This window comes from Alternaria infectoria (genome assembly GCF_024043175.1).
Source record: "Alternaria infectoria strain BMP 0036 chromosome Unknown scaffold_5, whole genome shotgun sequence".
NCBI classification, from domain to species: domain Eukaryota; kingdom Fungi; phylum Ascomycota; class Dothideomycetes; order Pleosporales; family Pleosporaceae; genus Alternaria; species Alternaria infectoria.
The window spans coordinates 1,142,699-1,170,354 of NW_026250694.1; the positions used below are offsets into that span (position 1 = coordinate 1,142,699).

The 27,656-nt window shown below is 53.6% G+C and overlaps 12 protein-coding genes across 12 annotated transcripts; 6 read left to right on the plus strand and 6 right to left on the minus strand.

Moving 5' to 3' along the window:
- Positions 1–165: 165 nt before the first annotated feature.
- J4E92_004034 (uncharacterized protein) lies at positions 166–607 on the plus strand (the record flags this gene model as incomplete). The annotated part of the gene is made up of 2 exons (XM_051495427.1): positions 166–190; positions 243–607. 2 exons carry the CDS (start codon positions 166–168, stop codon positions 605–607), a joined length of 390 nt encoding a protein of 129 aa, XP_051354446.1.
- Positions 608–777: 170 nt separating this feature from the next.
- J4E92_004035 (uncharacterized protein) lies at positions 778–2,520 on the minus strand (the record flags this gene model as incomplete). The annotated part of the gene is made up of 5 exons (XM_051495428.1): positions 778–1,438; positions 1,512–1,645; positions 1,704–1,763; positions 1,953–2,014; positions 2,094–2,520. 5 exons carry the CDS (start codon positions 2,518–2,520, stop codon positions 778–780), a joined length of 1,344 nt encoding a protein of 447 aa, XP_051354447.1.
- Positions 2,521–3,658: 1,138 nt separating this feature from the next.
- J4E92_004036 (uncharacterized protein) lies at positions 3,659–4,748 on the plus strand (the record flags this gene model as incomplete). Its single annotated transcript, XM_051495429.1, has 2 exons — positions 3,659–3,930; positions 3,977–4,748. 2 exons carry the CDS (start codon positions 3,659–3,661, stop codon positions 4,746–4,748), a joined length of 1,044 nt encoding a protein of 347 aa, XP_051354448.1.
- A 532-nt stretch (positions 4,749–5,280) lies between these two features.
- On the plus strand, positions 5,281–10,266 carry J4E92_004037 (uncharacterized protein; the record flags this gene model as incomplete). The annotated part of the gene is made up of 1 exon (XM_051495430.1): positions 5,281–10,266. The coding sequence occupies one exon, from the start codon at positions 5,281–5,283 to the stop codon at positions 10,264–10,266; it is 4,986 nt and encodes a 1,661-aa protein (XP_051354449.1).
- Positions 10,267–12,894: 2,628 nt separating this feature from the next.
- On the minus strand, positions 12,895–13,899 carry J4E92_004038 (uncharacterized protein; the record flags this gene model as incomplete). Its single annotated transcript, XM_051495431.1, has 1 exon — positions 12,895–13,899. One exon carries the CDS (start codon positions 13,897–13,899, stop codon positions 12,895–12,897), a length of 1,005 nt encoding a protein of 334 aa, XP_051354450.1.
- Positions 13,900–14,148: 249 nt separating this feature from the next.
- On the minus strand, positions 14,149–15,093 carry J4E92_004039 (uncharacterized protein; the record flags this gene model as incomplete). Its single annotated transcript, XM_051495432.1, has 2 exons — positions 14,149–14,265; positions 14,647–15,093. 2 exons carry the CDS (start codon positions 15,091–15,093, stop codon positions 14,149–14,151), a joined length of 564 nt encoding a protein of 187 aa, XP_051354451.1.
- A 59-nt stretch (positions 15,094–15,152) lies between these two features.
- Positions 15,153–15,778, plus strand: J4E92_004040 (uncharacterized protein; the record flags this gene model as incomplete). The annotated part of the gene is made up of 2 exons (XM_051495433.1): positions 15,153–15,583; positions 15,634–15,778. The coding sequence occupies 2 exons, from the start codon at positions 15,153–15,155 to the stop codon at positions 15,776–15,778; spliced, it is 576 nt and encodes a 191-aa protein (XP_051354452.1).
- A 418-nt stretch (positions 15,779–16,196) lies between these two features.
- Positions 16,197–18,263, minus strand: J4E92_004041 (uncharacterized protein; the record flags this gene model as incomplete). Its single annotated transcript, XM_051495434.1, has 1 exon — positions 16,197–18,263. The coding sequence occupies one exon, from the start codon at positions 18,261–18,263 to the stop codon at positions 16,197–16,199; it is 2,067 nt and encodes a 688-aa protein (XP_051354453.1).
- A 1,150-nt stretch (positions 18,264–19,413) lies between these two features.
- On the minus strand, positions 19,414–20,525 carry J4E92_004042 (uncharacterized protein; the record flags this gene model as incomplete). Its single annotated transcript, XM_051495435.1, has 2 exons — positions 19,414–19,452; positions 19,503–20,525. The coding sequence occupies 2 exons, from the start codon at positions 20,523–20,525 to the stop codon at positions 19,414–19,416; spliced, it is 1,062 nt and encodes a 353-aa protein (XP_051354454.1).
- Positions 20,526–21,617: 1,092 nt separating this feature from the next.
- On the minus strand, positions 21,618–23,437 carry J4E92_004043 (uncharacterized protein; the record flags this gene model as incomplete). Its single annotated transcript, XM_051495436.1, has 2 exons — positions 21,618–23,101; positions 23,152–23,437. The coding sequence occupies 2 exons, from the start codon at positions 23,435–23,437 to the stop codon at positions 21,618–21,620; spliced, it is 1,770 nt and encodes a 589-aa protein (XP_051354455.1).
- Positions 23,438–23,948: 511 nt separating this feature from the next.
- J4E92_004044 (uncharacterized protein) lies at positions 23,949–25,294 on the plus strand (the record flags this gene model as incomplete). Its single annotated transcript, XM_051495437.1, has 5 exons — positions 23,949–24,036; positions 24,094–24,200; positions 24,262–24,434; positions 24,483–24,882; positions 24,932–25,294. The coding sequence occupies 5 exons, from the start codon at positions 23,949–23,951 to the stop codon at positions 25,292–25,294; spliced, it is 1,131 nt and encodes a 376-aa protein (XP_051354456.1).
- Positions 25,295–25,816: 522 nt separating this feature from the next.
- On the plus strand, positions 25,817–27,599 carry J4E92_004045 (uncharacterized protein; the record flags this gene model as incomplete). The annotated part of the gene is made up of 6 exons (XM_051495438.1): positions 25,817–25,891; positions 25,946–26,253; positions 26,331–26,419; positions 26,507–26,808; positions 26,889–27,156; positions 27,406–27,599. The coding sequence occupies 6 exons, from the start codon at positions 25,817–25,819 to the stop codon at positions 27,597–27,599; spliced, it is 1,236 nt and encodes a 411-aa protein (XP_051354457.1).
- Between the last annotated feature and the right edge of the window lie 57 nt (positions 27,600–27,656).

A 27,656-nucleotide genomic window follows, 5' to 3' on the forward strand; every position in this document is an offset into this window, starting at 1 on the left:
ATGACGTTCCAGACGGAAGCAGCCATCCCTGACATGTGACAACGCATCCTAGCCCCGGAGGTTAGCGCGACGTTTCGCCGACGGCTGTGAAATGTTAGCTCCACTGCATCACTCCACACATGCATTGTTGAGTGCGCTGGTAGCCACACGCGACCTCCTGCCACCATGCCGCAGTCCTGCAAAGACATCCGTATGGCTTGTTCAATATCTTCTGCGATGCCTCGGCTAACCGGAGTGGCTAGGCGCTGCGCTGGCATTCTGCCTCCAAAATAGCGACTGCATCATGGTCGACCGACACACGCCCGGTGAATGTCTGCGCCCGCCCCTCAAATACACCCTCCCCACCCAGTGCCAGCAGCTGCAAAAGGGCTACGCCGAATGCAAAAAGGGCATGATTGACATGCGCAAGCGCTTCCGCGGCAACCGGCCCATTGCCGTGCCCGGCCAACTCGAGACGGGCGCATTTGGCCAGGGCCGCTCCGAGGCGGACGAGAAGGCGGGCACCATGGAGGAGAAGGGATACATGCTCTACGCGGGGCGGCCGTACAAAGACGTCAAGGAGACCAAGGGCGATGAGGATCCAGAGAACAAGGGCCTGGACCGGTAGTGCTGGTCCACGGCACACGACAGCATAGATTGGCGTTTGGGTATCACGAATGGGGACCCCCTCTCCCCTCTGTATAGCAAGCCTGTACACTACGCATACTAGCGATATATCACGAACCTCTGGGTATGATGACACGAACAACTGCAACCCCTCCTTGACTAGCTCGCTCTCTAGATTGCAAACACATACGATTGATCGAAGCACTCGTCCCACCCGGCAACCCCGCCCTTCCAGTATCTCTTCAGCACCGAACATACTTTGAGTGGGCAACTCGTCCCCAGCGTCCTACTCAGATCCTCCAAGCCCGCTTCGATCCAGTTGCGCGTCCCTTCCCCGCGATGCATAGCTTCTACACCCGCGACGATCAGCGGCCAGACCATAAACTTAGCCATACGCGGGGCCTTGAGTGCAGTGTCGAGGTTGCTGAGCAGGACGTCACCGTAAGCTGTTTGGTTCTCGAGCAGTGAAGGCGTCATCGGGAGGACCATGAGTGGGCAAAGGGACAAGGTGGCGTAGAGCGCGACGGCGGATTTGTACACCAGGCCAACAGTCAGCCATTCGGTACAGAAGGTGCCAGCTCGCGCCCAGTCCTCGACTGAGAAGGCCTCGATGCGGCCGAGGACGCCATAAGCTTCGAGTGCATAATTCGGGTTGAAATCACACAGTTGTATTGCTGCAGATGCTTTTGCGCGTAGCTGGTTCGTCCGCAATATCTCAGTGAAGAGTTCTCGCGGACAGAGCGTGTACGGGAAGATGAGACTGTACACGTCGGTTATATCTTTGGTCATTTCCTCCGCAGTGTTGCTGATGTCGACTTGGTCCCATGACGGACTGCACGTGTTGGAAAGAGACACGATACTGATTATATAAGTAGGTTTTCAATCTAAAGGGCAAATAGACATACAGTAGGTAGAGCACCATCGACGGGATCAGGTACGGGGCTTGCTTCATGACCTGCTTGGGTCCACCTCTGAGGTCAACTATCCGCTTCATGGCATTCACATGTGAACGTCCATCCGCAAAGGTGGGGTTTTGGAGCTAGAGGTACGTATCAGTACGTGACTCCAAGTTTCACATTCCAGACGCGCTCGCATACCTCTAAGCACATGAACATGAGAATCGTAGTGATAGTCATGTCCGAGCATCGTGTCTTGTCCTGGGCAATATGTCGACTTAATGCTCGCAAAGCTGCCCCTCGATGTTGGTATACTTTTGTCCGCGCTATCACCGCTGTATGGCCTGCGTCTAGTGGTAGACTGTGGATGAAGTGGTTGAGTGACAGGCAGACTAACGCATGATGGATGGACGGCGTAAGCAAATGCAAGACTTGTGGGGGAAAGAGTACGAGGGCGGGGTTGGGTGCCAGTTCTTGGGATGCCTTGTATTGTGGGTGTATCCGTACATTGTCTGGTAGCGTCAGCCATTGGCCACACATGTCGCTATAAAGCTAGCCCCATGTTCCATGATGAGAAAGGAAGTCACTCACAGTACTGGACGGCTTGCACCACTTCTGATGTCTCGTCCACGAGATCATCATAGAGTGGTACGTCTTGCATGCTCAGGAACGCGAGCAGTCGCTTCAGCCGTGGGAGTGGATCACGACTTGAGCGCAATACGCTTGCGGCTTCCTCGTGCAAACCTTTCTGCACGATCTCTTCAATCTTGGCCCTTCCGCCGATCTCGAATACCCTGGCGGCCTCTTTGGCCACGGCTATCATCTTGAAGGATAGCACATGAAGCTCAGTCACCCGATACTGGGGATTGACGATCCGGTCCTTTACCCATTCGGTCAAGGTGGCTTCGTAGTCTATGGGTTCGCAGGCATAGTCGACTTCACTCTTAGCCGCTGTCTTGTTGCTGGATCTTCTCCGCGGACTACTGTCTTTCTTTCCTCTTCGTTTGGACTTCACCATCCCTGGCTGAACCCACTGAAGTGGCTTCGCGTCGTCGTAGCCCGAGCATTGCCGACCGCGTTTCTGACACTTGTTGCAGCGCGGCAGCGTCTTGTCGCATACTAGTCGTCGTTTAAGACACTCCCAGCATTGGCGTGTTGCACTCTTTTCTCCCGCTCCGGCCATGGTCGCTTCTGAATGCGGGTAGATAGAGATTAACCGGAAGGTACCCGCAAAGAAGGCGGCAATGGCAGCGGCTTTGGTGGCCTCATAAAGGCGTGCATTTCTGCAGCTTTATTACCATAGAGGGCTTGTCTGACTATCATAGGTGGCTGGTGGTGATGAGTTCAGCTGGTTATCAAGTCCGTCTTGGCCAGCTTTACTGCTGTATTGGGTCTAGTCCAGCGAGGAAGCTTATGTGCATGTGGCGCTGGGGGCCTGAGACCCGAGTGTCTTCGTATTCGGAGGTGCCGAATCGACATGTCTTGTGCTGAAAATCGCAACCGAAAAGTGCAGATTGTGAGCGACTGAAGAAAGTTTCGAAGCATGTATACATGCGCATTTAGCAGTCTGCCTAGCGTGATGTGGCTGTTCATGAGGAAGGCGCGCGCGGGCGACGCGTTCCTGCCCGAGCGGCAGTTGCGTCATTTGACAGCCGAAAGCTAGTGTGAAGCTCGATTGGCAGGTGCGCCTCACAAACGGCCACCACGATAAAGCTTTAGTAAATATGGTCATCAAGATCTCGTTCTGCTATCCGGCACATTCTTCGCTGTGTTCTTGGATGTGCTGCTACCTGCCAACATCCAAATGGTGTGAGGTATGCTACTCTGCCGTGCTCCGAGCTTGAGACGCGACAGCGATGGAATCGTTCTGCCTTCCAAAGTTGCGTTTCTTGAGCCAAGCTGATTGGATCGAGAGCATGCAAGTGGTATACGGGAGGAGTACTTAGCTGTGCAATTGTATCGAAGGCTTGGCCATCAATAGTGCTGTGTCAGGACAAGCCTGTAGTAATCCTATTGGACATGCCGATTGCTCTTCTCTTGCCCTTGGAGTCAGCAACGATCATTCGAAGATCAAATTGCAGCCGCTACAGCTTAAATACTTGGGTTCGCATGTCACTTCTCATGCTCTTCATTTACCTCGTCAAACAAAATCTACCATGGCTCCCTCAGACGGTGAGATCGTTCCCGGAAGTGTCTACCTATATCAGCCTGTTAAATGGGCCCCTCCTATGTTCGCCGTGTGGTTCGCAATTGCTACCCTTGGGCATGTTTGGCAATGCTTCAAGTACAAGGCCTGGAAAGTCACCGGTCTCCACCCCTTCTGCGGTCTACTGTTCACAGCTGGCTTTGTCGTACGTTCCTATGGGGCCTTTGATTACGAAAACATCGGAGCATACGTCGCGAGCTCTATCCTCATATTATGTGCACCGTAAGTAGCTCGCCCTTCTCTTTTGAGGTGGCTAACAAATCACCAGCCCCATCCTTGAGCTGGCCAACTACCATGTGCTTGGTCGAATATTCTACTACGTACCATACCACTCGCCTCTGCATCCCGGCCGTACCCTTACAACGTTTGGCGCAATATCCAGCATCGTTGAAGTTCTGAACGCGATCGGCGTCTCCTGGCTAGCGAACCCCAACATTCTCGAGATCTATGCCGACATCGGACATGTCCTAATGAAGGTGTCACTGATCTTACAAATCGGTGTCATCCTCCTCTTCTGCATAATTGCCGGCGTCTTTCACAGACGATGTATCAGGGGTGGCATCAAATCGCGGAAAGTACAGGGCCCTCTCATCACACTGTACATCAGTCAGGGCCTCATCCTCATTCGCACGATCTACCGCTGCGTCGAACATTTCGGCATCAGCCGCGTACCAACAAATCCGTCAAAAGACTGGGATCCCATGAGTCTCTCGCCAATCGTTCGATACGAATGGTTCTTCTGGGTTTTCGACGCGAGCTTCATTCTCCTAAACACCGTGCTGTGGAACTATCGCCATCCGCGTCGCTACCTACCGGAGGACTACCATATCTACTTGGCTCAGGATGGGCAGACCGAGCTGGAAGGCCCAGGTTGGAAGGATGACATGCCGTGGTTTATGACCTTTATAGATCCGTGCGGACTTACTGCGTCAATTACCGGTGGTGGTCGAAGGGCAGAGAGACCATTCTGGGAGGATAATGGCTATGAAACTTTTGAACTCTTTCAAAGAGACACTGGTGACGTGGGAGTTAAAGCCTGAGAGGGCTGTACGCTCTGGTGAAAAATACGAAGGGGGTTCGCTGTTTATAGATTCCTTGTTGATTGATCGGTTGCGAGTTAGACTTGTACAGATAGCGCTGAAAGCTCCAAATGCGGACCTTCTCATCTCGCACACCATCGGTAATGAGACCTTGGGAAGCTGCAAGTATGCGGCATCAAGGTGACGCTGCATATCCCGAGTATAAGGGGACGGAGGGCTGTGGATCAAGGAGGGCGTCGATTGAAGGCTGCGGGCGTAGGTAACAGGGCGCAGCGTAGTGGGAGCTGTCACCGCTTTGAGAGGAAAGGCTGATGTCATAGACGCGTCGCTGGCCGCCTCTCAGCCCTTCCAACACACGACAGGCCCCACTACGCGGCCCGCCTGATCATCCACCTTCCTCCATCTGGCCATGTCTGCCTATGCTACTCTTCGCGTGCATCATGCCTGAAGTTCTAGAAACTATATCAATGCTGATTGCTGCTGCGATTGATGGTGGAGGGCCATTGCGCAATCTACCTCGGCTCCGCACACCATGATCGCGAATCTCGACACGCGTCGCATCCGGTCTTCCACTTCCGCTGAGCTTCGAGACTACTACACCCAAATACTGGACGATGTGCCAATCCAGGAGATCACGACACAGCTCCTCTCAGCTATTGAGAGAGGCTCGATATCGCCGCTCACCTTCGGGCCATGGCTCGGCGTAGCACAGTCGCCTCTCGCTACACGCGAAGCGCTCAATCAAGATAAATCCGTACTTGTCCGCAAGCTCGGCATCAAGTTTCTGCGTAAAGGACTTTGTTCTTCGCGATGGAGAGAGACGTGGGATGGCGTTGGAGGAACTGCTGGGTTGCTTGACATCTTTGCCGACCTCTCAGTGATCGAGGTCAAGGCTGCTTGTAACGCAATTGGTCGTTCTGGTAGAGGCGCTGACCTGAATGCGAAAAGAGAGCTCTTCACGAAATTCTTCAAAGCGCTGCACCCTGATCGCTTCCCCGATTCGCCGCATAAGACGAAAGATCAGCGTGCACTTGGAAGGTTCTATCGACTCATCATTCCTGCGTGTTCGAAGGAGCTGGTAGAAGAGGCCATCGCAAGCGGGTCGAAAGGAACATGGAAAGATGCGCGAACCAAGGATCTCGTCAAGTACTATCCGGAGTGTATGCAAGAAGAGCTTCTCCAAGCGGTGAGCGCGGAACAATTACCCAGCGACAACATCACGGTATTTACAGAGCTACTGCATCACCATCCGCCAGGTAAATCGACCACAAAGGGCTTCTCCAAGTCGATGGAGTTCTCTTTGAGACTCTTGGAAACCCTTGGTAATTCAGCGCACTCGGTAGTGGCGGACGAAACTTTCATCGACCAACTCGTCGATCCTCTCATTAAACGTGCAATCAAGAACCACGCAGGTTGGGATATGATACAACGAATAGTCGATCTCACAATGCGGTACTTGGAAGCCCATCCAAGCACAGGATGTCACATCACTGGCATCGAGGGCGACTTTCTCCAGCAGGTCGCCTATTGCTGGTCACAACAGCCAAGTTTGTTCGAACAGCAACTGCGGAGGCTCTGTTCTCATCCGGTATTCGGTACGGCCAGCAAGACCAACATCGAAGACTGGGATGACGTCCTCGCAAGCATTCCAGCAAAGCGAAGTTACCCACTCTTGAGACTTTGCTACCAAGAGTCCACCTCGCTTGACCTTGACAGCGATGCGGATCTGAAGAAGACCAAGGGCTCGATCCATCCCAGCTTTTTCGCCAATCTGTCCCCTGCCGACGCTCTGCTACTGTTTACTCGTCTGCGAAAAGCGAGAGGAGATGCTGATCTAATCGACCTTGATCGAAATCGCTCTATTTTCGGCCAAACGCCAACTTATGAACTTCAAGGTCAAATTGGTGACCCGGATATATTTCACTTCTGGCTACTAAGCCTGAACAACAAGGAAGAAGACGCCAAGATATTGGCCAATGGCTACGTTGATGTGCGCAAGAAGAAGGCTGCTACTGCATCTCAGCCGGAACAACGTGCATTCTTTGCCAAGTCAGCGCTATTTGCTGCTATCGCCAGTGGGTCTCTCGACCTGCTGAAAGATACGCTGGAGTGGACCAAACGCTTCTTGCGAGATCCGCTCGTGATGCGGGAGATCTATCCAAACATATTTCCTGAAGAAGCTACACGCCTACTATCAGGTATTCCTGCATCGATCAACGGATTGCCAAGCCTGACTGTGCTACAACACCGAGTCGCAATGGCGAACACGATTTTGCAAGGAATGTTTGACACAGCATGCGAAGCCCTCAGGGAACCTTCGTTCAACGCGTCTGATTGGGGTGGCGTCTTTGAGCTATTCCACGATGTTATCAAACTACGGATGGATCTCACACCACATGTCAAGAAGCAACTCAGAGCCCCTGATCACGGTATACATGCCTGCATTTGGCAGGTCACGATTCCTATGCTCATTGCGGTCGAGGAAAAGGCGCAAAGAGAGGAATGCGCAAGACTGGAGGCGAATCATCCCCGTGGTATTTTTGCCCATCACAGATCCTTCACTATTGAGCTTGAAAGCTCCGACGTCTCGACATATGTCTTCTTAGACACCCTCGCACGAGCGAGAAACGAACTCTGGTCCAAGCTAAGGCCGCTAGACCGTCCTGCCACACTAGCGCTTCCTGAGCCCTTTCCTCGAGGACTTCCAATACAATACCTGACTGCACCGTGGATTCTGAACGTGAAGGATCTCAACAGTATAGGGGCGTCTTACATTGCAGCGCGTACCGAGCAAGCCATCTTCCCAGATCCGAAGACTGCTCTCCAACCCGTATCACTAGACAAAGAGTTTCAGAAGACCATTGGGCTGTTCGTAGACAGTTACCAATATGGCCTACAGCTTTATATACCCAAAGCATGCGACAAGCTGGAGAAGAAAGCTCGTCTCAGAAGGGCGTGGCAGTATGCCATCGGCCCTCTAAGCTCCGACAGGATGACAGAGGAGGAAGCAATACGCTTTTGGAAAGACATGAAGCCAGACGATTTGGATGAGTGGCCGCCTGAGGGCGTGATGAGGAATATAGAGAAGTCTTGGCCAATGATACCTGAGGATGACGGTTCGGGTGAGCCATGTGAATGGAACCCTTTTGCGACAAGACCGGATTTTGTCGAGCGGGAACTTGATGCACCGACTTATGTGGACTTCTCAGTTGGCGTATCGAGAATCATGACTTCAAGAAGCTGTGTGAACTTTCCCATGGTTGCAGCACCAGTCAAAGTTCCTGGCTACCAAGAGGACGCTAGGCTTATCTGGAGTTCATCGCGCGATATGGGAGAAGGTGGCGTGTTATCGGCTCTGCTGTATCTCGACGCGAAATTCGTCAAGAGCGACCGCCTTCTAGCGACCCCATTTCCTTCGGAAACAGACACGCGATACCCGGCTTTATACTTGGACGAAGAGTTCCTCACTTCTGATGAGCCAAATCAGTTTACAGCTTCCAGAGCCATACACGGTCATCTCGATACGATACCTCCTACATTGCTGGCACAGCTTTCACGAAACCTCGTCAAAGCTCTTGATCATGCGGACACAGTTGAAGAATCCGACAGCCATACAGCTCTGCATGAGGTCACTATGCAGCTCATTGCTCGACTGGGCGAAAGTGATAGACCTGGCTTGACCACGCAGTCAGCTGTCCGTACAATCCTGGATAGGCCCAAGTCGAGCTCATGGCATCGCATCCTACTAAAACCGAGTTTCCTCCGAAGACTTCCGGCGTCGCAGGCCAGATCCTGCATTGGATCTCTTTCCGATGAGATTATTAACATGGTACAGACCAGAAACATGAACAAAGAGAGCTCAGTAGAGGGCGATGTTGCGCGACCTACTGGCGAGCCACATGTGAAAGTCACTACGATTAAGATGTTGGTTCAGATTTTCCAGGACCTTGACTTGAACGGAACAGACTACGCTTTTTCAGTGCTATCGACACTTTCAAAAATGAATACCCATGTGGACGTCAGACTCAATATCGTCAAGAGTCTTTTGGTACTGCTTGAGAATGGCTCTCGAGACCAATCTCGCGCAGTACTTGCTCTCCTGGAATTGTTCATACCAATAGCTGGATCTTTGAACGAAAGACAGCCGCTGGACGAAACGCAGTGGCTGCAGTGCGAACAAGACCTTACGCTCCCCGAGATTCAAGCCGGCATCTCGCTCGAGGAAGGGTCAGAATCACCGGTTTTGGTGGCTCTGATCCAATATTTCTGTAACAAGAAGAACGATACGGTCGAGTTCCAGCAATTCGTAGATCGAGTCTTGATGCCGGTACTGCAGAACCTCAGAGATCATACGACGAGATGGGCAGCATTGTTTCTCCGAAAGTACGGGCTTGAAGATGCGTTGCTTATGGACGTTCGCATCCCATCCATCCCGCGAGACCCGTACGTGAACAGGCTGCTACTAAACGAGAACAACAAGAAGCCGGCTCATGTACCGCATACTATACTGGAAGAATATGTGGAATACCTGTGCTTTATCATCGGACCTCCGGCATCTTTGCGAGCCATGAACGAGGGGCTTGTCGCTGATCCTGCACTAGCTTCACTTCCCGAAGTTCAAACATGGATACGACTATTTGGGCAAGACCGCAGTCTCCGGAATGGTCGCTTTTCTGCGGACTTCATCGAACTTCTAGAACACGCGGTGGACTCTTCCGACGATACAGCTCTTACACCGAAACTCATCCAAGAGCAATGTCTCAATCTTTTCACGACGTTTCTATTCAACGACGGGCCAACGTACACCAGCCTTACGAAAGGCTTCTATAATAGATTGCTGAGTGGCAAATATATCGCAGAGTCTTGGTGGCTACAGCACGGCAAACCGATCCTAATAGCGATGGTGTCTTACGTCAACAACTTGCGCAACCGAAAATGGGAGCGCGACCCAGCCCGAGAGCCTTCGGTCCTTCCTGATACCTTTTCCTGGCGTCTTCTCCTGCTCGATTATCCATGGCCTTCCCGCGATGACGGAGAAGAGACTCGGGAGCAGAAATGCACGCTCTTCGCCGGTCAGCTGGAGGCGATCATCGATGAGTTGAGTAGCCAGCCAGTCTACCATCAAGCCCTTCGAGACCTGAATGCCTACCTTGCCACTGACATCGTGTCTTCCAAGGGCAGCGGAAGGGGAGAAAAGCGATTCGGCACATCTCTATACATTTACGATAAACACGATCTGCTGCACGATCGTCTCCAGAACAATCGCATATTGATAGCGATCTACGTAGGCGACATTCGTAAGACGAGGTTGAGCTGGTTGACAGCACCAGAGTTGTTGAAGGTCGAAGTTGCCTGGGCACTAGTTCAACTCGTGGGAGACGAGTTGAAGGAGGACCGAGCTATCGTGAATAAAGAGACTAGGCATAAGTTGGTATCAATGGTGGAAACGTGGAAAGCATGTGAGAATGAGGGTGTCCGAAGAAGAGGATGGGAGATCGAGGAAAGCTATCTGTCCTAGCCTTACCTAGAAAACGGGCCGTAGCAATAGTGCTTGCTTTATTTAACAGGCAGAGTTTACGTCAGCTCGGATCCTTCGACGCGGTCTAAGGCTGGTGGCCTGATCAATGCGACTTCACAAATTGGCGAGCCCCGCCGGAACTTCTTCTTGTAGCCCGCGAAGTGTGACAATGGCTATTCCTGAAACTATTAACGCCAACATGCGGAAGACGATGGAGAGTATGACGCCACTTTGGTACTCTTGGCCACAGCTCGCCGACCGAAAGCCCATGCCGCCACTCTACCAACCACTGATCTTTGTCCTTACCATCGTCCCGTTCTTCTTTTCCAGCCGACGTCGGATCGCCATCTGCATATTCCCACTGATTCTGGACCTATGCCTTAGGTCACCATGCTATACCTTCGGTAACCCCTCTGCCGATTATTACAACAGCTCGTTCTTCATAGCAGTCCCTCTTTGGTTCCTCGAATTCGCCATTTTGGCTCCACAGAAAGGGCCCGATGCCCCTGCATACATTGGAAACCCGAAGCGCAGCGACACTAGGAGCGCGAGAACCTTGGATGGAATGTACCTGTCATGGCAGAAAGTTCTCAGGGTGTGTTCACTCATGGTTCCGTCGCATCGTGGTATTGGTTGGAATTGGCAGGTCAAAAGCGTTCCTGACGATCCGTACGAGGGCCTTTCGAAACGGGCCTTTGTGCGCAGACATGTCCACAAGATGATGATTACGTACTTGCGGTCTATGGCCATGCTCTTACTGCTCGGGTGGGGTTCAGCTGCGGAGGTACGGCTGTCATCGGAAGCCCACCCCTATCACCTCATGGTCGATGCACTCATTGGTTGGTCCGGTGCGATATGGGTCTGGGAAAGATTGAACTTCGCTTACAGCTTCATGGCGGCTGGATCCGTTGCATGCGGGGTATGCGAAACGTGGCAATGGCCCCCGCTAATGGGAAAGTTGAGGGATGCGTGGTCTGTGAGACAGGTCTGGAGTGTGGTCTATCACCAAACAATGAGAAAGGTAAAGTCGGGATTGACTCCTCGTTCCACTTTTACATCGTTTCCAAGTTTTCCACCACCGTGCGGTATGCGAGCATCGCTAACGCAAATGTCCATTGCAGATGGTCTCGCAACCCGCAGCTCGCATTGTGCGCCTCCTGGGTCTCCGCAAAGGCAGTCTCGCATCGGGATTAATTCAACTCTATGTGTCTTTCGCAATTAGCTGCTTAGTGCACGAGTTCCAAATGCTTATGGTAACGCGTAGAGATATGAGAGAACTCGTATTCTTCATGTCGCAGCCGGTAGCTATCACCATCGAGGGTGTTGTGCAATGGATGGCTGTTCAGGCACGGTACCGAGGGGCCGGCCATGACAATATTGGACCTGCATTAGCAAGGTATGCGGGCTATATATGGGTGGTTTCGTGGTTTTCCTTTAGTCTACCAACCTACGTGAAAGGTTGCAGAGACGCAGGGATCGTTCATGATGCGATGTTCGGCGGAAGACCCTTCGAGACTGGAGTACGTTTGGCAAATTGGATTCTTCGGTAATAGAGTGATTTTTCTTCGAGCAAGATGGCACATACAGTACGTAAAACGGTAGCCCAACCAAACCGAAATCCGTATCGAAAGTAGAAGTCATGACAGAGGATGTAACTGTGAGCCTTTCGAGACAAGATGGAGCCGGACTGGGTGAACGGGCATGATGATGACGACGGCGCCCTGCGCTAAACGCCTAGTGGGGGTCCGTGCTGTCAAACGCGTCTTCCAGGCTTGGAAGGGTTTCGTGCCATGAACGACACACCGCACCTCAGGAACACAGGTGTACCTAAACGCACAACACTCCCAATCGCGAAAACATTCGTGCATCTTTTCAGCCTGCTCGGGAAGATGTTTAGCGTTCCCTCCGTGCGACCCAGGTGGAAGCGATGGCATGCTCCAATGCCTCACCAACCGGCCCCTCATTCACATACCGAATATCGATCGTGAGGAGAACCCTCCTGTCGGAGTAACCCCATAGCCTTCGATTGTGGTTGGTGGTTCAGGGTCTTTTAACCCTTCTAAGCTCCATGAACTCAACATATTGAGTAGCCGCGTAGCTGCAAGGTAGGGATTCATAAAAGAGCTTCCCTCTGCTCTCTGTAGTCAGGAATCATTCGTTCTGCACGCTCGCTTTTCTCCTACATTTGCTCGATCCCCAGTAGCCAGCCGACATGTCAGGCTGCTCGCTCGTTGCCGCGGGTCTGCCGTCCCTCATTGGGTCGGCCACCCCAACCTTCAGTTATGATCGAGCTAGGCATAGCTTTGGATCTGGCGACAACTTCGGTATCCAGGTGACTTATATGTCTGGTACTTCTACCTGTTATCAAGGAACCAGGCCTACATTCACGCCCATCATTTCCAACCCGTTGCTTTTGTACACCCGCACCTGCACTTACCAGACCCAAGGCGTGCCGGCAACCTATACAGGCATCTTCTGTCAGGATGCCGACCTTTACGACTGGGTCAACATGGGCCGTTATACGATCGATAACTATGCGTTCCTTAACCCGTTCGCTGCCACTCCCCGTGCCTTCACTGCTGCGTTCGGCGACCAGCCTTCCCCAAGCACTGTCGCTACAAGCGTCGTTCAGACGACTTCGACTGCTACCAACACTGCGTTCGCACCTGTCAGGCCTGCGGCGACTACTACAGTCTCTTCCGCCTCTGCCACGAGTACACAGACAAACATCGCTACTTCCACATTCCCGGTCACCAGTGCAGTTACACAGACCTTCACTGTCTGCCCGACATCCATTCGACCGAGTTCCTCTAGCTCTTCTCCAGCACCCATTGTGCCATCGTCTTCCCGATCATCCTCCATTCCGGCTGTACCATCATCGTCGGCACAAGTGTCTACTACCACCACGGTCGTCATGTCGACAGTCACGCCAACGCCGAGCTCAATCTCTTCACCTTTCTCTGTCCCGTCATCAAGCTCATCTGCTTCGCCTCCTCCTATCCCCTCGCCGAGCTCGTCCTCAATCGCGTCTTCCATTCCCTTGCCAAGCTCATCCGCCGTACCAGTCCCGAGCTCATCTTCTACACCTTCCGCGATCCCTTCGCCAAGCTCAGCCTCTGTTGTCACCACCACAGTGGTAAGCGTCACTACGGCTACTCCATCGAGCTCCGCTTCCATCGTGTCGCCCTCGTCCGCTTCTTCCAGCTCATCCGCTTCACCGTCTCCTATCCCATCGCCCTCTTCAGCCTCCGTCGCTACTACCACCGTCCTAAGTGTGACTACGGTTACTCCGACACCGAGCTCCATTCCGGCCGCATCATCCTCGGCCGCTTCTTCTAGCTCATCTGCGCGCCTATCATCCAGCTCTGCTTCCTCGAGCCCTGCATCGGGCCCCGCTTCTTCAAGCGCTGCGTCGAGCTCAGCAGCCTCCACCCCTGCTTCGAGCTCCGCTTCTTCAAGCCCTGTATCTACCCCAGCCGCTTCAACTCCTGTCTCGAGCTCAGCCTCTTCAAGCCCTATCTCGAGCGCAGCTTCTTCAAGCCGTGTTTCCAGTTCTGTTTCTTCAAGCCCGGCTTCAAGCTCAGCCTCTTCCAGCCCTGCTTCGTCAAGCCCTGCTTCAAGCTCTGTTGCCATCACTTCAAGCTCTGTCACCCCCACTTCAGCCAGCGCGTCGCCATCTGCGTCTGCCTTGTCCTGCCCCGCGAGCGATGGTGCCACGTTCACCACCCCTCAAGGAGACTTCGTCGTCGAGTGCTTCATCGACCGCACTAACTCCGATATCGGTGTTGCGCCTGGTAACCCTGCGAACTATGAGCAGTGTATCCAAGCTTGCGGAGCTACTTCTGGCTGCCAGGCCGTTTCATACCTGCCAAACGGCCCTTGCTACTTGAAGAGCGGTGTCGGTGCGCCTAGGTCCAACGGTGGTGTCTGGGGTGCTAGGATTGCATCAGTTCCTGTGTCTTCATCTTCTTCGATGATCGCTTCTTCTGCAGGCGCTTCCTCTCAATCAGTCGCCACGACCACAGTTGTCAGCACCACAGTCGTCACCGCAAGTTCATCTTCCAGCCCTGCTGCCAGTTCAGGCGCTAGTGTTTCTTGCCCTGGCTCCAACAACTCCATGGTCACTGTCAACGGCATGCAATATCTAGTCGAGTGCGGTGCCGACTACCAGGGTGGCGATATTCCGGGCCCAATGAGCCCGACCTACCCCAGCTCCTACGAGGGCTGCTTGGCAGACTGTTCTACCACTTCAGGCTGTGTCGCTGCCAGCTACATTATTAACGGTCCTTGCTACCTGAAGAGCGCAGCCAACGCTGCTGGTTCGAACAGCAACATTATTGGTGGAAGACTGGTCCGCAGCATCTCAACTAAGTCGGCAACTAGTGCTTCTTCGGCGGCACCTGCCTCTTCCTCTGCGGCCGCATCCTCGATGACACCTGCCTCTTCGTCTGCTGTCGCTTCTTCGTCTGCGGCCGCATCCTCGGCGGCACCTGCCTCCTCGTCCATGGCTGCTTCCTCATCCGCGGCAGCCTCCTCGCCTGTGTCTACCTCATCCCGTGTTTCCTCTTCTGTCTCCTCTTCTTCTTCGGCAGTAGCAGCAAGCTCAGCTCCAGTCACTTCAGCTGCGCCCGCTCCCGGACCCTCTACCGTTACTGTCACTACGACCATCTCCAACACAGCATACCAGTGCGCATGCACACCTGCTAGCGTCTTCGCTGCACCATCAAGCACCCTTGCTGCATCATCGAGTGCTCCTGCTGCATCATCGAGCGCTCCTGCTGCGAGCCCAACAGGCGCTACTAGCTGCCCTGGTTCCAATGGCTCCATGGTCACAACGTCATGTGGCGCAGTATATGCTGTCGAGTGCAGCTCTGACCGCTTCGGCAATGACCGTAAGTTCCCCTGTTCATCGTTACAACGCACACAAGTTAATATTGTATCTAGTTGAAAACGGTCTCGTGTACACCGACACTTACGAGCAATGTCTCCAAGCCTGTGACAACACTACTGGCTGTGTCAATGTTTCCTGGGTCATTGGCAAGCCTGGTGCTTGCTACATGAAGGGAAGCATCGGTGACGTCCGCGTTAACTCGAACATCATTGGAGGACGCAAGCTCTCCGGCTGCTCCACCTTCAAGCTTCACCGCAAGCGCGTCGCGTTTGCCGCTCCCAAGGTGAAGCTGAACAAGCGTGCCGCGGTTGACGACTCCAAGGCGAAGTTGGAGAAGCGTGCTGGCTTCTTCGGTCCTGACTTCACATTCACTCAGGCTCAAGTCACTGCGACTTCGACGGCCACAGCCAGGACTACCGTTACCACGTAAGTACTGTATTCCTTGCTTCCGTCATGCACTCGCTTATCAATTATAGTACCTCGACACCCGTCTCCGGTACCGCTACAGCGACGGTTTTCACTCTTGCCTCTGCTACGATCACCTCCACCACCAGCGTGCCTACCACTGTCTTCAACACCGTCAGCGTTACCACCTGCCCGACTGCTTCCCCCACACTCTGAGCATCGGGATCTCGCTCCTGGTACATGCAGACACCGTCGAATGGATCTCACTGGTCAACGCTAGCCAAGCCAATCGTAGGGCTTGTCGTCACACGATAATATCAACTATCGTCGCTCTTTAACACACGTATCGGCACTGTTCGGTGTTTGTATAGGGTGTGTCTTAATAATAGAAACAGTAGACAGTTCAATAAAAGTTCTTGTTTCCTTGAACAAACATGCGCTTCGCTGCTATGACACGTAAACTACATGGTCTATAATTCGTCTGATAAACATTACCTCAAAACCTTGCGCTCGTCATAACTTCCTCCAGACACCCGACAAAGAGAATCGAAACAAAGCTTGTACACATCGAAAGTCGACGAGCGATTACCAACCACTCGCCGAGACAGCGTTCCCATAACGCCCGCTCAATTAATCATGTCAAAATCCTCGGACTTGTCACCACCCCACCCGCCGTCCCGAACACCGGCTCCAGCCTCACACCACCAAAACTCCATCCATCCACAAACACACCATCTTCATACTTCTTACTAACAATAAACCCCAACGCCCCGTCTAACCCCACACTAACCTCGATATCCCCCTCAATCTCCGCCCACCCCTTCCCCTTGAGCTCCTCATACCGTCTCGACCCGACCCTAACCCTCACCGCATCCGGATGCAACAGCACACTCCCCACATCCGGTGTAATCTTGACATCAACATAGCGCTGCGAGAAGGTCGAGGAATCGAACGGTTTCCCGACGCTGAAGACGAGATCGCGAGGCGGCGTATGCGTGCTATTGTGGAAGGAGACGAGGAATTGGACTTTGTATTTGCCCTGCGGTATGCCTGTTTTTATCGTGCGGAGACAGATGTTATCGGCTTTGATGCACTGGTACACGGCGGCTTCTTCGCGGCGGCCATCGTGGTCGAGGTCTTCGGCTACGGGGAAGATACGTTTGAGACGGCCGGTTGCGTTGTCGAGGGCGAGGCCGCTTTCGCCACTGGGTGACAGATCGCGGTATTGAGACATGCGTGGTATATCGTCGAGGTGCGGGGAAACACCTAGCGGCATACCCGTTTTGAAGTCGACCTGCGCGAGTTGGAAGGAGGAATCAAGGAGGCCGCGTCCGGTCATGCCTAGACGGAAGTGGGAAGCGCTGATTTCGAATTTGGGGGGCAAGGCGGAGAGTTTGGCCATGCGTTGGCCGAAGTCTTTGGCGGACCGGATTTGCTCGCCGTCGTTCATGTAGAGTTCGGTTAGGGAGGCCATTTCGTCTTCTTTCATCCATTGTTCGAGGCTGACGTCTGCGAGGCCGCGGTCGACGTCGAAGCGGAAGTATTTGGTGTCGGAGTTGTTGTACATGCGCTTCATTTCGTTGTCGACGCGTGCGGTGCTTGTTGCCATGCCCGTGAGCGCGCTGGCTATGGAGATGTCTGTTCCAAGGCCGAAGGGCAGCCACGATGCCATTTTCTTTACGCTGGGGATGCTTTGTAGGCCGGTGCCGACGGAGACTATGACGCCGATGGAGCGGCCTTCCCAGAGTGCTTTCGCCGCGTAGTCGACTTCTGCGCACGGGTTGTTGAATCCTACGCCGCCGTCTAGATAGGTAACTTTAGGCGTGCCGAATTGCATCTCTTCGAAGAAGGTTGGTGCTGCAGATGTAGCTCTTAGCGCTTCCCAGATTCTCGTCGTCCGGTCATTGGGATCGTAGGTAGACAGTATTCGGGGAAGGCCCAACGCGTTCTTGAGGGAAGTAAGTACAAAGCCGCGGCACCCCTTCGCGTTTGCCTTTTTGTGAACTGATTGCCGGTGATGTAGCTTCCAAGTAGCGCTTCGCATTGGCTTTCGCGGGCCGAATGGACTGTCGCTAAACAGTGTAGACAGATTCTTCGTGCTATCGACACTTTCAGGAGGGCCTGATTCCAACGAGCATAGCGAGTTCTTGAGTGTGCCGACCGGACTCTCTGTGATTACCGGCGCTGGCGGCGCATCTGCCCAAATGCTGTCTCTGGGTAGATCAGCCGCTTCATCCACTTCTTCAAAAAGCGCCTCATCCCACATCAGTTCATCTGGATCGAAGCCAAGGTCTTTCAACGCAGACTTGATGGCATTTGCGAGAACGGCACCGGAAAACCGACTAGCTCCTGTGGGGATCTTCATGCCAAATGCCTTTATTGATCGATCGTGCTTGAAGATTTGCTCCGCTAATTTACTGTATACAGCGATGCAGGTTTTGCAATCGAGTCGCAATCGTGACAGCATGATGGCTATTATGCCACCCGTTGATGTGCCTCCAATAAGGTCGAAGTAGTCGCACGGTTTTAGCGGTTCGTGGTCGTTCATGGCTTTCCTTCCTAACCTCTTCTCTTCCAAGGCTATGTTCTCCATCAGGTTTTGAAGTACCAACAGAGACGACAGGCCCCGTACACCCCCTCCATCTAGCGAGAGCAAGCGCAGCGGCGCGTTGTCATTTCTCTCTGGGTTCGAGGATTCCATGGTTGTTGGCGCCGAGAAAGGCAACAGATGTCGGTGTCGTCAGTATCAGTTTCTCGCGATCCGGGGTTTTCGTGAACGGCGATGGTATACTGTGATTTGAATACAGTCGCGAGACGTTTGCTTGTGAGTGTAGGATACTGCACTGAAGTTGTCGAGTCAAACACTAAACCCGCCTCCGACTCATACGCATGACTGGCACGAGGCGGCCTCTTCCAAATCGATACGTGTTACAGTGGCAACGATGAGGCGTGAGTCAGATGTTGAGTCGTCTGCAGAAAGGTCCCAAGGCTGCCTACAAGGCTGCGCTTTGTGGTATGAAACAAATGACGTGCCACCAGGGCAGAAACGCGATCTCAGAATGCTACCAGAAAATCATCGAAAACAACGGGAAGTGGGAACAAGCTTCCTATAAGTCCTGTGCCACACCCCCCACATAACTACAGTTTGATGTGCTGTTCCGCGTCAATGCGAACATGGAGAACGCTCGAGGCATATGGGTATCCATTTGGGGGCCATCTTACGCGCCTGCTTAGCCTATGGTGGCTAGGTCAGGCCCACCTTTACACATAACAGGGCTACGCGCTGCGCCACGACGGATGTGCGGCGCAGGCGGTCTGGATATAGCACAGACAATGTACGTTTACCTTGGGAGTTCATGTGTTGCGAGTTGCATCTCCAAAAGGAGTAAAGTTGGTGAACAAATATCAGGTGGCGGGTGCAGCGGGGAGAATACTAGGTAGGCAGCTAAGGCCTGGTGAGGCTGTCTGCTGCGCTTGTCAGATGTGTCAACCAATCACTAGCGCCGCACGATGGGGCTGCGTGCTATCAAGGTCAGCTGCCATGCACGGGTGATGTAAGCTGTGCATGCGTGCAGCTGAGGCTCCGCAGCACGAAAGTGTGCGCCGCTCGCTCGCTCAGAGACGTCGACGAAGATTATGTTGGAATCAAACCAGGGCTGTAGTGCCCTGTGCTCTATTAGATTACAGTGTATACCCATATGTTAAAACGCTTGTGACCGTGAATGCAGACCGTAAATGCAAATCGGTTTCTAAATGCGCCCATATATCCAAACCCGGGGTATTATAATCAGATGCCGTGTGACGCCATGCATGCCCTCGTCTTGAAGTCGTTAAGTCATAAATCGTGATCGTTAAAGTCGCTCTGCAGCGCGGAGTCCGCTAGTCATATTCTACGCCAGGTTAGTGAGTGCTGCGTGGAAGGTGCGTTGGCAGAACTTACAAGTAGTTTTGCGCGGTATGCTTCCCAATGTTGGTCGTAGATTTGTTGCAGCATCATGTCCGACTCCTTCGCTCTTAGTGTGCGTAGAGTCTCCATTTTGGGACTGTCCTTCCTCCTCAACTTTTGCCTGGGGACGTAGATCGGGGAAGGCGAGGGCTTGATGGTCCAATGAGACGGCGGAAAATAACTTAGCGACTGCGAGCGAGCGTGTGTTGTTGGCACCATTGGAGAGCCAGGTGGTGACGTGGCAGGCGTTGATGGGCTCGATGCAGAAAAACTGGCCGCTTCGGAGAAGACAGATGGCGATGGCGATGAAGTCGCAGAGCTGTTGGAGATGACGGGTGACAGGACTATCGGCGATGGGGGTTCCACAGGAGCGAATCGGGTGGGACCGGGTCGTCGCGCACTTCCCTTGCCAGAAAGTGGTGATGGTCTTTTGATGTCGACAACACGGGGGGTCCTCTGCGGAGTCGCGAACTGCGACTTGGTGGTTTTCGCTTTTGGGTTCGGGGTGGTGTTGGGTTCCTTACGTGGCAGCGCTGGTGACGTGGGCTCCTTGGTGGTGGTGTGGGCCGATTGCGACGATCGCACTCCCTCTCCGCGCGACAACGGCGATGGCTTTCTTTCGGCGGCAACAGCGCGTCGCACCTTGGATGGCAGCGTGTTCCTCCTGCCGAACAAAGGTGTCGGGCTTTTGACGATGTCGTCGGCGTTGAACTGGAAAGGCTCGGATGGGCGAGATGGTAGCGATGGTCGGACGGATTGTGACGGCAGCGAGTTGCTCCTGGCGAAGAGGGGCTTAGGGACCAACTCGGTTTGTCCTCCAAAGTGGAACATGGGCGGTCCTTTCATCTCCATCTCTGGGTTCTCCGGTTCCTTTGGTGGCGTCGTGGGCGGCGATGTTTTGCATTTGTACTGATAGAAGACGCGATGCGGATTGCGTCGCGGAACGGGGGGTGTTTTGCATAGCGTCAACGTCTCGTCCAACAACACGTCGAGATCCTCCTCCATCTTCCTTTTCATAGTAAACGCGATCCGGTGGTAGTCGATGTTGCAGCCCCGGCAGTGCGAAGCGAAATGGATAAGTAGGTGATGAGGCGTAAGCAAGCGAGACGGGTGTCTATTCCTGACACAAAGCTGAAGGTTCCATGGGAGTGTTAGGGGAAAAGGAACGGATCACCCGCCTCCTCTACAAAGTTAATTAGTCGGTCAGGTCCTTGATTCCGTGCGCAACACGCGAGCGAGCGCTAGACGTCATTGGACAAGCCGCTGGCGCTGCAACTTGCGGTAAAGCTGGCTGGATGCGATCGAAGGTTTGCCAGCGTGGCTAGGACCCATAACCCTGCATCCTCATTTTAAAATGCCCCACGACGCGGGCGATCACGCGCAAGTCCCAACAGTCTCCCTCAGGTGAGGGTATGCAAGTAATCCGACGTGTGCATTTGCGGTATGGCGCTGATGGGGTCATGGAGATGGGATGAGTGAGCATCGTCTTATGTTGTGCCTGCATGGCTGCTCGTCATCGCCGCGCGACTGGACGGACAAACCGGGCGCTAGGAGCCAGACCCGGTAACGCCTTCCCCAGGAGTGTACCTCGCGATCGAGATCCAACGGTATTCGACGTCAGGCATCATGTCATACCACATGCGTCGCCCGCCATGACGGATAGCAGCACGCTGAAGTCGAGATTGAAGTCATAGAGATGACCTGCTTCGGAGTCTTACGGCTCAGGAGAGCAGGTTACGTAGTGTCACCACATTCAGCACCGAGTCCAGGCTCATCGGGATGCCTCCGATCAAGCTTCAGCATGGCAAGGGTAGGATGCATGCCCCAGGGTGGTGTTGTGGTCTCAGCTTCTCAGTGACGCTGCTTGCCCAGCCAAAGACGGTGTGTAAACTTGTATCCTCATTCATGCGGAGAGCGCATCTCATATTATCCACTATCGTACCGCCATATTACAATCATGTATTCTTCAAAAACGTCAACGTCGTGCAAGTACGACTGAAAGTAGCATGACCTTCGCCTTCTAGATGCAAACATAAAATGTAACGCCTGGTATCAACCGTGAAAATGCAATAAGAAACCACCATCCAAGCTCAGCCAGCCTCAAATGCATCAGTCAAGTTCGCCCGAGAACGTCTGTCGACGCATTGCCGGGGTCCCGATGTTGTTGAGCGGGATGCCGAAGTCGTCTTCTTCAGCCCAGTCAGCATCATCATCTGACTCCCAAGCGCATGGAATCTTCTCAGCGCGGCGTACGCGGTATGTGATAAAACCGAACCCATTTGAGATGCTCGTAGCGATACGGAGCATGACGGATACCAGGTGTGCGGGCGGCCCCAGAACAAGCTCACACGTCTTGCTCACCAAGGCATTTGTGAAGTCTCTTCCTGGGTTGTGCTTGGGTGGGCAGAAAAGGTTCTGCGCTGGAGGCATAGGAGAGAAGGCACGTCTCTGTGAAGCACCTGTGAGCTTCCTCATACGGATGGCATCCGGTGGTGTAGGTATGTCTATGCTAGCACGCCCGAGGCTGTCGTCGTCGGAATCGCACATTAGCGGTGGTGTCGAAGGCGCTGATGACGGCCGTCCATCGATCGAGGTAACCGCAGACGGATAGTATGGGGCAGTAGGAGTTACAGGTGCGGATGCATCAGTACGCTCGGTGGATGGGCCGCGGACAGTAACCTCAGAGATCTGACGTCGGTGTATCGAACGACCCCTGGGCTCATCTTGCTGCTTGGAAAAGACTTGTGCCCATGGGTTCACAATATCAGCCTCAGCATCCAGGAATTTGGGAGAAGGACTTCGCGGAGTAGCAGTATCCAAAGAGTAGAACGAGTCTGCGCTTGAGGCTAGACTCAAGGCATCCGAAATCTGGCGTTCCAGTATGGGTTTCTCAGCTTCGATGGGTTGCTTTGCTGCTGGAGACTCGACTATGCGCTCCATGGCCGATACCGATTCTCTCCTGGGCGCTCGCACGGGCGCCGTAACTGACCGCAGGCCTTGAAACATGCTGGCGCGTTCCGCTACCGAGGGGCGACGTTGAGGAGATCTGGATAGGAGGGGCTTTGGTGCTATTCTCGCCAAAGGGGTCTCGGGTGCGGCCGGCACTATTTCGCTACTGTCAGTACAGACGCTCGACCGGTCGTCCTCTTCATTTGAAGAAGTGGTACCAGTCTCTGAGCTTATAGTACCAGCAGTAGAAGGCCGAGAGCCATGTTGCTGCGGAACCCAGGTCTTGTCCATAACCCACTTCTTTGCCTGTCCTGAGGGCTTCCTCTTGATCGTCTTGCGTGGGGGGCTCTTTGGGCGCTCGAGCTCTGCGACGACGCCGAATCCTCGCGCGAACGGGCACTGCGTTCTCTCGTATTGCATGACCTGCGCCAATACCGACTTGAATTGCGTGATCTTGTCCTTGTCGTCGTCCGTCTCATAGGGGAGCTCGATGCGATAGTACGAGTCCTGGCGTATGCGCAGTACGAAGACGGACTGATTGTCGACGAGCCATATCTGGGACCTGGGAAAGATGGTGTGCAGGAGGTTGCCGCTGTTTAGGAAGGAGACGTTGGAGGCTGTCACACGATAGATACGGAGAGCGCCTGTGATAGGTTAGACAAGTTCCAGCCCGGTGACACATGGGATGGCATACCGACTGCGAGTGTGCGCTCTGTAGGCGTCTTCCATGCTATCGGATGCGCTGCGTCACCTGAGCGGGAAGGTGACAGGCGCCGAGCGGGCCCAGCTGTTGTGAAGGAGAAGATCTTGGAGTTGGAACACACGAACAGTGTCTCTATGCCATCTGCGCTATTCGCAGACGGTGCAGGCACCGACGTAGTCCTCCGTGCAGTGCGCGCGGGCAGTGTGAAGCTGCGCCTCGAGTTGCTGGGGTTGAGAGCAGACGGCGCGTGCTCAGGATGCTGGGATGAAGCCGGCATCGTCATAATAGACTTCTTATAGGGGCATTGCTATCCCGGTATGGCGAGGGCGAGGGCGAGGGTCCCGACAGAAGACAGCGGCCGGCGCTTGGAAAGAGTATTACAAGTGTTACTGCGGAGATGGGGGGTGATGGAGAGGCTGAAGGGATTGGAAGTCCCTGGCTTCGGAACGCTACGCGCTTTGGCCACAGGGACGACGTTCGAGTTTCAACCTGATCAGCGGATCGTCTGAACCCCGCGCGCGTCCAGTTGCCAGTTATGCCGCCGGTGTGAGATGGGACGCTGCAGATGGGTGCGTGTTTTGTTGGTGCGACGGCATCCCCTATCAACAACGCGTTACTTGCTTTGTTTGCGACGCGCTGCGCTACGACGGGTCCGTGGGGAGCTGTCAGTACGTCATGGGCTCCGCCAGTTCGCAGGCGTTCGCACACGACCTCTACGTGGACACCTTCCACGTTTGCTGCGCCGAAAGCAACACCAGACTGCCTGAGCCTCTGTCGAGCTTGCCAACATGGACAAAATCGACATGTCCCAGTTCGACGTGTCCAACTTCGACCCCAACGCCATCCTGCGGGGAGCCCAGCTTACTCTGGTTGGCGGTAAGTCGAGGCCATCATGGTATCGTGAGTGACAGCTCCATCCTAACGCCGCCGCAGTCAATCGAGCTCTCCAGAACCCGGGTCTCTTCACTTCGGACCACTACCGTCAGGCTGCTATTGCTGTAGCTGCAGGCGTCGCTATCCGCATCATCGTCGCCATACCCGTACGTCTCAATCATTCACGGATGCCCTATGCCACGCAAACATTACCTCTAACATGGCCAGATTGTCGGTGTCAGGGTGCTACTATGGATTCTCTCTCTCTTCGTCAACATGGACCACACCAGCATGGACGAGAGTGTCGTCAACGGCCTCCACTTCCTTGAGCACACCGTCCTCCAGGTGCCCTTCTTCCTCATGACCATGATGCGCTACGTCACACCTACTCTGGATCGCATGTAGGCACGCTCGTATCCGTTTTGAGATCTAGCTGACAACGTCTCCAGGTTCATGGACTCTCTCCGTTGGGTCGACGAGACATATGTCCAGAAGCACAAGAGCGAAGACCCCCACAACCTCCGCGCCATGTACTACCCAAACCTCGAGAAGTACCCCGACCACGCACCCAAGCCCGAGAAGGAGAAGAAGCCAATCAAACAGGCTATAATGCTATATGCGACAAAACAGGGGAGGAAGGCGGCCATTTCTTTGGCAGTACTGGCATTGTCTTACGTTCCATATGTAGGACGCTTCGTGCTGCCCGCTGCCAGTTTCTACACGTTCAAGAAATCGGTGGGAACCCAGCCCGCAGCAGCCATCTTCGCGGGATCACTGCTGTTCCCACGCAGATACCTGGTCAGCTTCCTGCAGGCTTACTTCTCATCACGAACTCTTATGCGAGAGCTGGTGAGCATCTCCTCAGCGAACTCCACATTCAACTGACTAATTTAAACAGCTTGAGCCCTACTTCACACGCGTTCGGTACAACAAAGAGCAAAAGAAGCTCTGGTTCAAAGACCGAGCTGGTGTGCTCTTCGGTTTCGGGCTAGGCTTCTACATCTTTGTCAAGATACCCCTCGTCGGCGTCCTCATCTACGGTCTCGCCGAAGCGTCCACGGCATACCTCATTACAAAGATCACAGAGCCGCCGCTTCCGCCCACCGAAGCCGACAAGTTCAAAGAAGAGTCACTGCGCTGGAAGAACAAACACGAGTTCCTCAATCTGCCATGGCAGCACATGGACGAATACAACCTCGCAATGCACAAGCCCAAGATCCAATCCGAAGTCCGCCAAACACCACGAAAGACGTTCAGCTAGTTTGCGGTGACGCTTAGACACGGTATGACAAACTCTATGCGAGCGGAAAACTGCCGCTCAACATGACGAACACACAGCCTCGCACTTTAGAAAACGAACCGCAGCTAGTACATGCGCCGTCGGCAATCAGGTATATCTAGTTGTCACGCTATCCGGCCGCTGTACGATGATGGTTCCATTATGACTATACCCCGCAGTGGGGTCAACACGTCCCGTTGTGGTAGGTAGCTTACAGCTCCATCCGATCATACGTAACGTAACAGCCCCGTATCATCGAGCTTATCACCCACCTTGTAGTAATAGTTGGTGGATATGGGATTCGGCCTTGCCTTCGGCACGTATCTATTCGTCCCAGATAACAATTGATAGGTTGAGAGTTACTCCTTCCCCGCGTCCACTGGCTTCATATACGTGACTTTCCCCTCTCGCGACCGGACGCGTCTTCCCTTATTGTCTGACTTGCAGATTGTCTTTCTTTCTGTTCCTCTCAAGTCCCAAGCTTGATATATTCCAAAACTCAACATGGGCAAAGAAGGATTAAGATACGCGGCCAAGGTCTCGCTGGACAAACCGGCATCGGAGCAAGAATGTCTGCATGTACGTCAGATGCTCAGAACACCCAAACTTGATCTGCAAAGATAACACCTGCAGAACCGTTGGCATCCCGAGAACCCCTCCTACGGCACGATCAAACCTGGTGAAGCCGTCAAGATAGAATGCGTAGATTGGACAGGCGGTCAAATCGGCAACAATGACTCAGCAGATGACATCCGTGACGTTGACCTTACCAAGATCCACTACTTGACTGGGCCCTTTGACATCGAAACTGCGGAGCCTGGCGACGTGCTGGTAGTTGATATCCAAGATGTACAGCCGCTAGAAGACCAGCCATGGGGTTTCACGGGTATATTTGCGAAAGAAAACGGTGGAGGGTTCCTGGATGAGCTTTACCCGGAACCGTAAGTTTGCAAGACGAATATCGCGATTCGAGGAAACAATGGAAGAAGAGAAGACATGAAGACTAACGCACATACAGTGCAAAGGCTATTTGGGATTTCGAAGGCATCTTCTGCAGCTCCCGCCACATCCCTGGTGTGAGATTCGCAGGTCTCATTCACCCTGGCAGTAAGCTTACTCCCTATCTACCTGTTCCCCGAAGTAAACACAAAGTAAATACAAAACTAACCAAATCCTCCACAATCTCAGTCCTAGGCTGTGCCCCTTCCGCCGAAGTCCTCGAAACCTGGAACACGCGTGAAGCCGAACTCATCTCGACGCACACGCACCTGGACCGCATCGTTGCACAACCACCACAGCCCCAAAACGCCCACTCCGGCTCCGCCACAGGTTCCGTGAAGGACAAAATCGCGAAAGAAGGCGCTCGCACGATCCCAGGACGCCCTGAACATGGTGGAAACTGCGACATCAAGAACCTCTCCCGCGGCTCCAAAGTTTTTCTCCCAGTTCACGTACCCGGCGCGAAATTCAGCGTAGGAGACCTACATTTTAGCCAAGTAAGCACTTCCCATCCACCCCCACAAACCCTATCCTGAACAGAGCAACCCAAACTAACACCTCTCCCTCTCTCCTCAAGGGCGACGGCGAAATATCCTTCTGCGGCGCCATCGAAATGGCAGGCGTCATCACCATCAAATTCAGCGTCATGAAGGGTGGCATGAAGCAGCTCGACATGAAGAGTCCCATTTACATCCCTGGTCCTGTGGAGCCGCAGTTTGGTCCCGGCAGGTACATCTACTTTGAGGGGTTTAGTGTGGATGAGAAGGGTAAACAGCATTATCTCGATGCTACGGTGGCGTATCGTCAGACTTGTTTGAGAGTGATTGAGTATTTGAGACGGTTTGGTGAGTTTATTTCTTTTCTTTTCTGGGTCGGTTTGCTTTTGCGAAGCTTTGGGGTCTGCGTATGGCCTAGCCTGCCCTGGCGAGGTTCGAGGCTCATATCCCGTTTGGTACTTCCGGCGTTCTTGATTCCTTGGCACTGGCTTTTTCGTTTGGAGGAGCGACTGTTCATGGTGTTTGCAGCGAGGGGGTTGGTTTTGAGTTTCGAAACGCTTTGGTCTTCGTGAAAATTGGTTACTGACTCCATTGCAGGCTACAGCGACTACCAGATCTATCTCCTGCTCTCGTGTGCCCCAATTCAAGGCCATATAGCTGGTATTGTCGATATCCCCAACGCGTGTACAACCATCGGACTACCGATGGACATCTTCGACTTTGACATTAGTCCCCAGCTTCCAGCGGAGAAGCGCGATCTTGGGACGTGCGCGTTTGCTGGGAAGAAGTAGATGGTGTGTTTGTGTTGGTCTATGTGTGCAGAGCGTGTAGAGGGTTTGTGGGTTAAG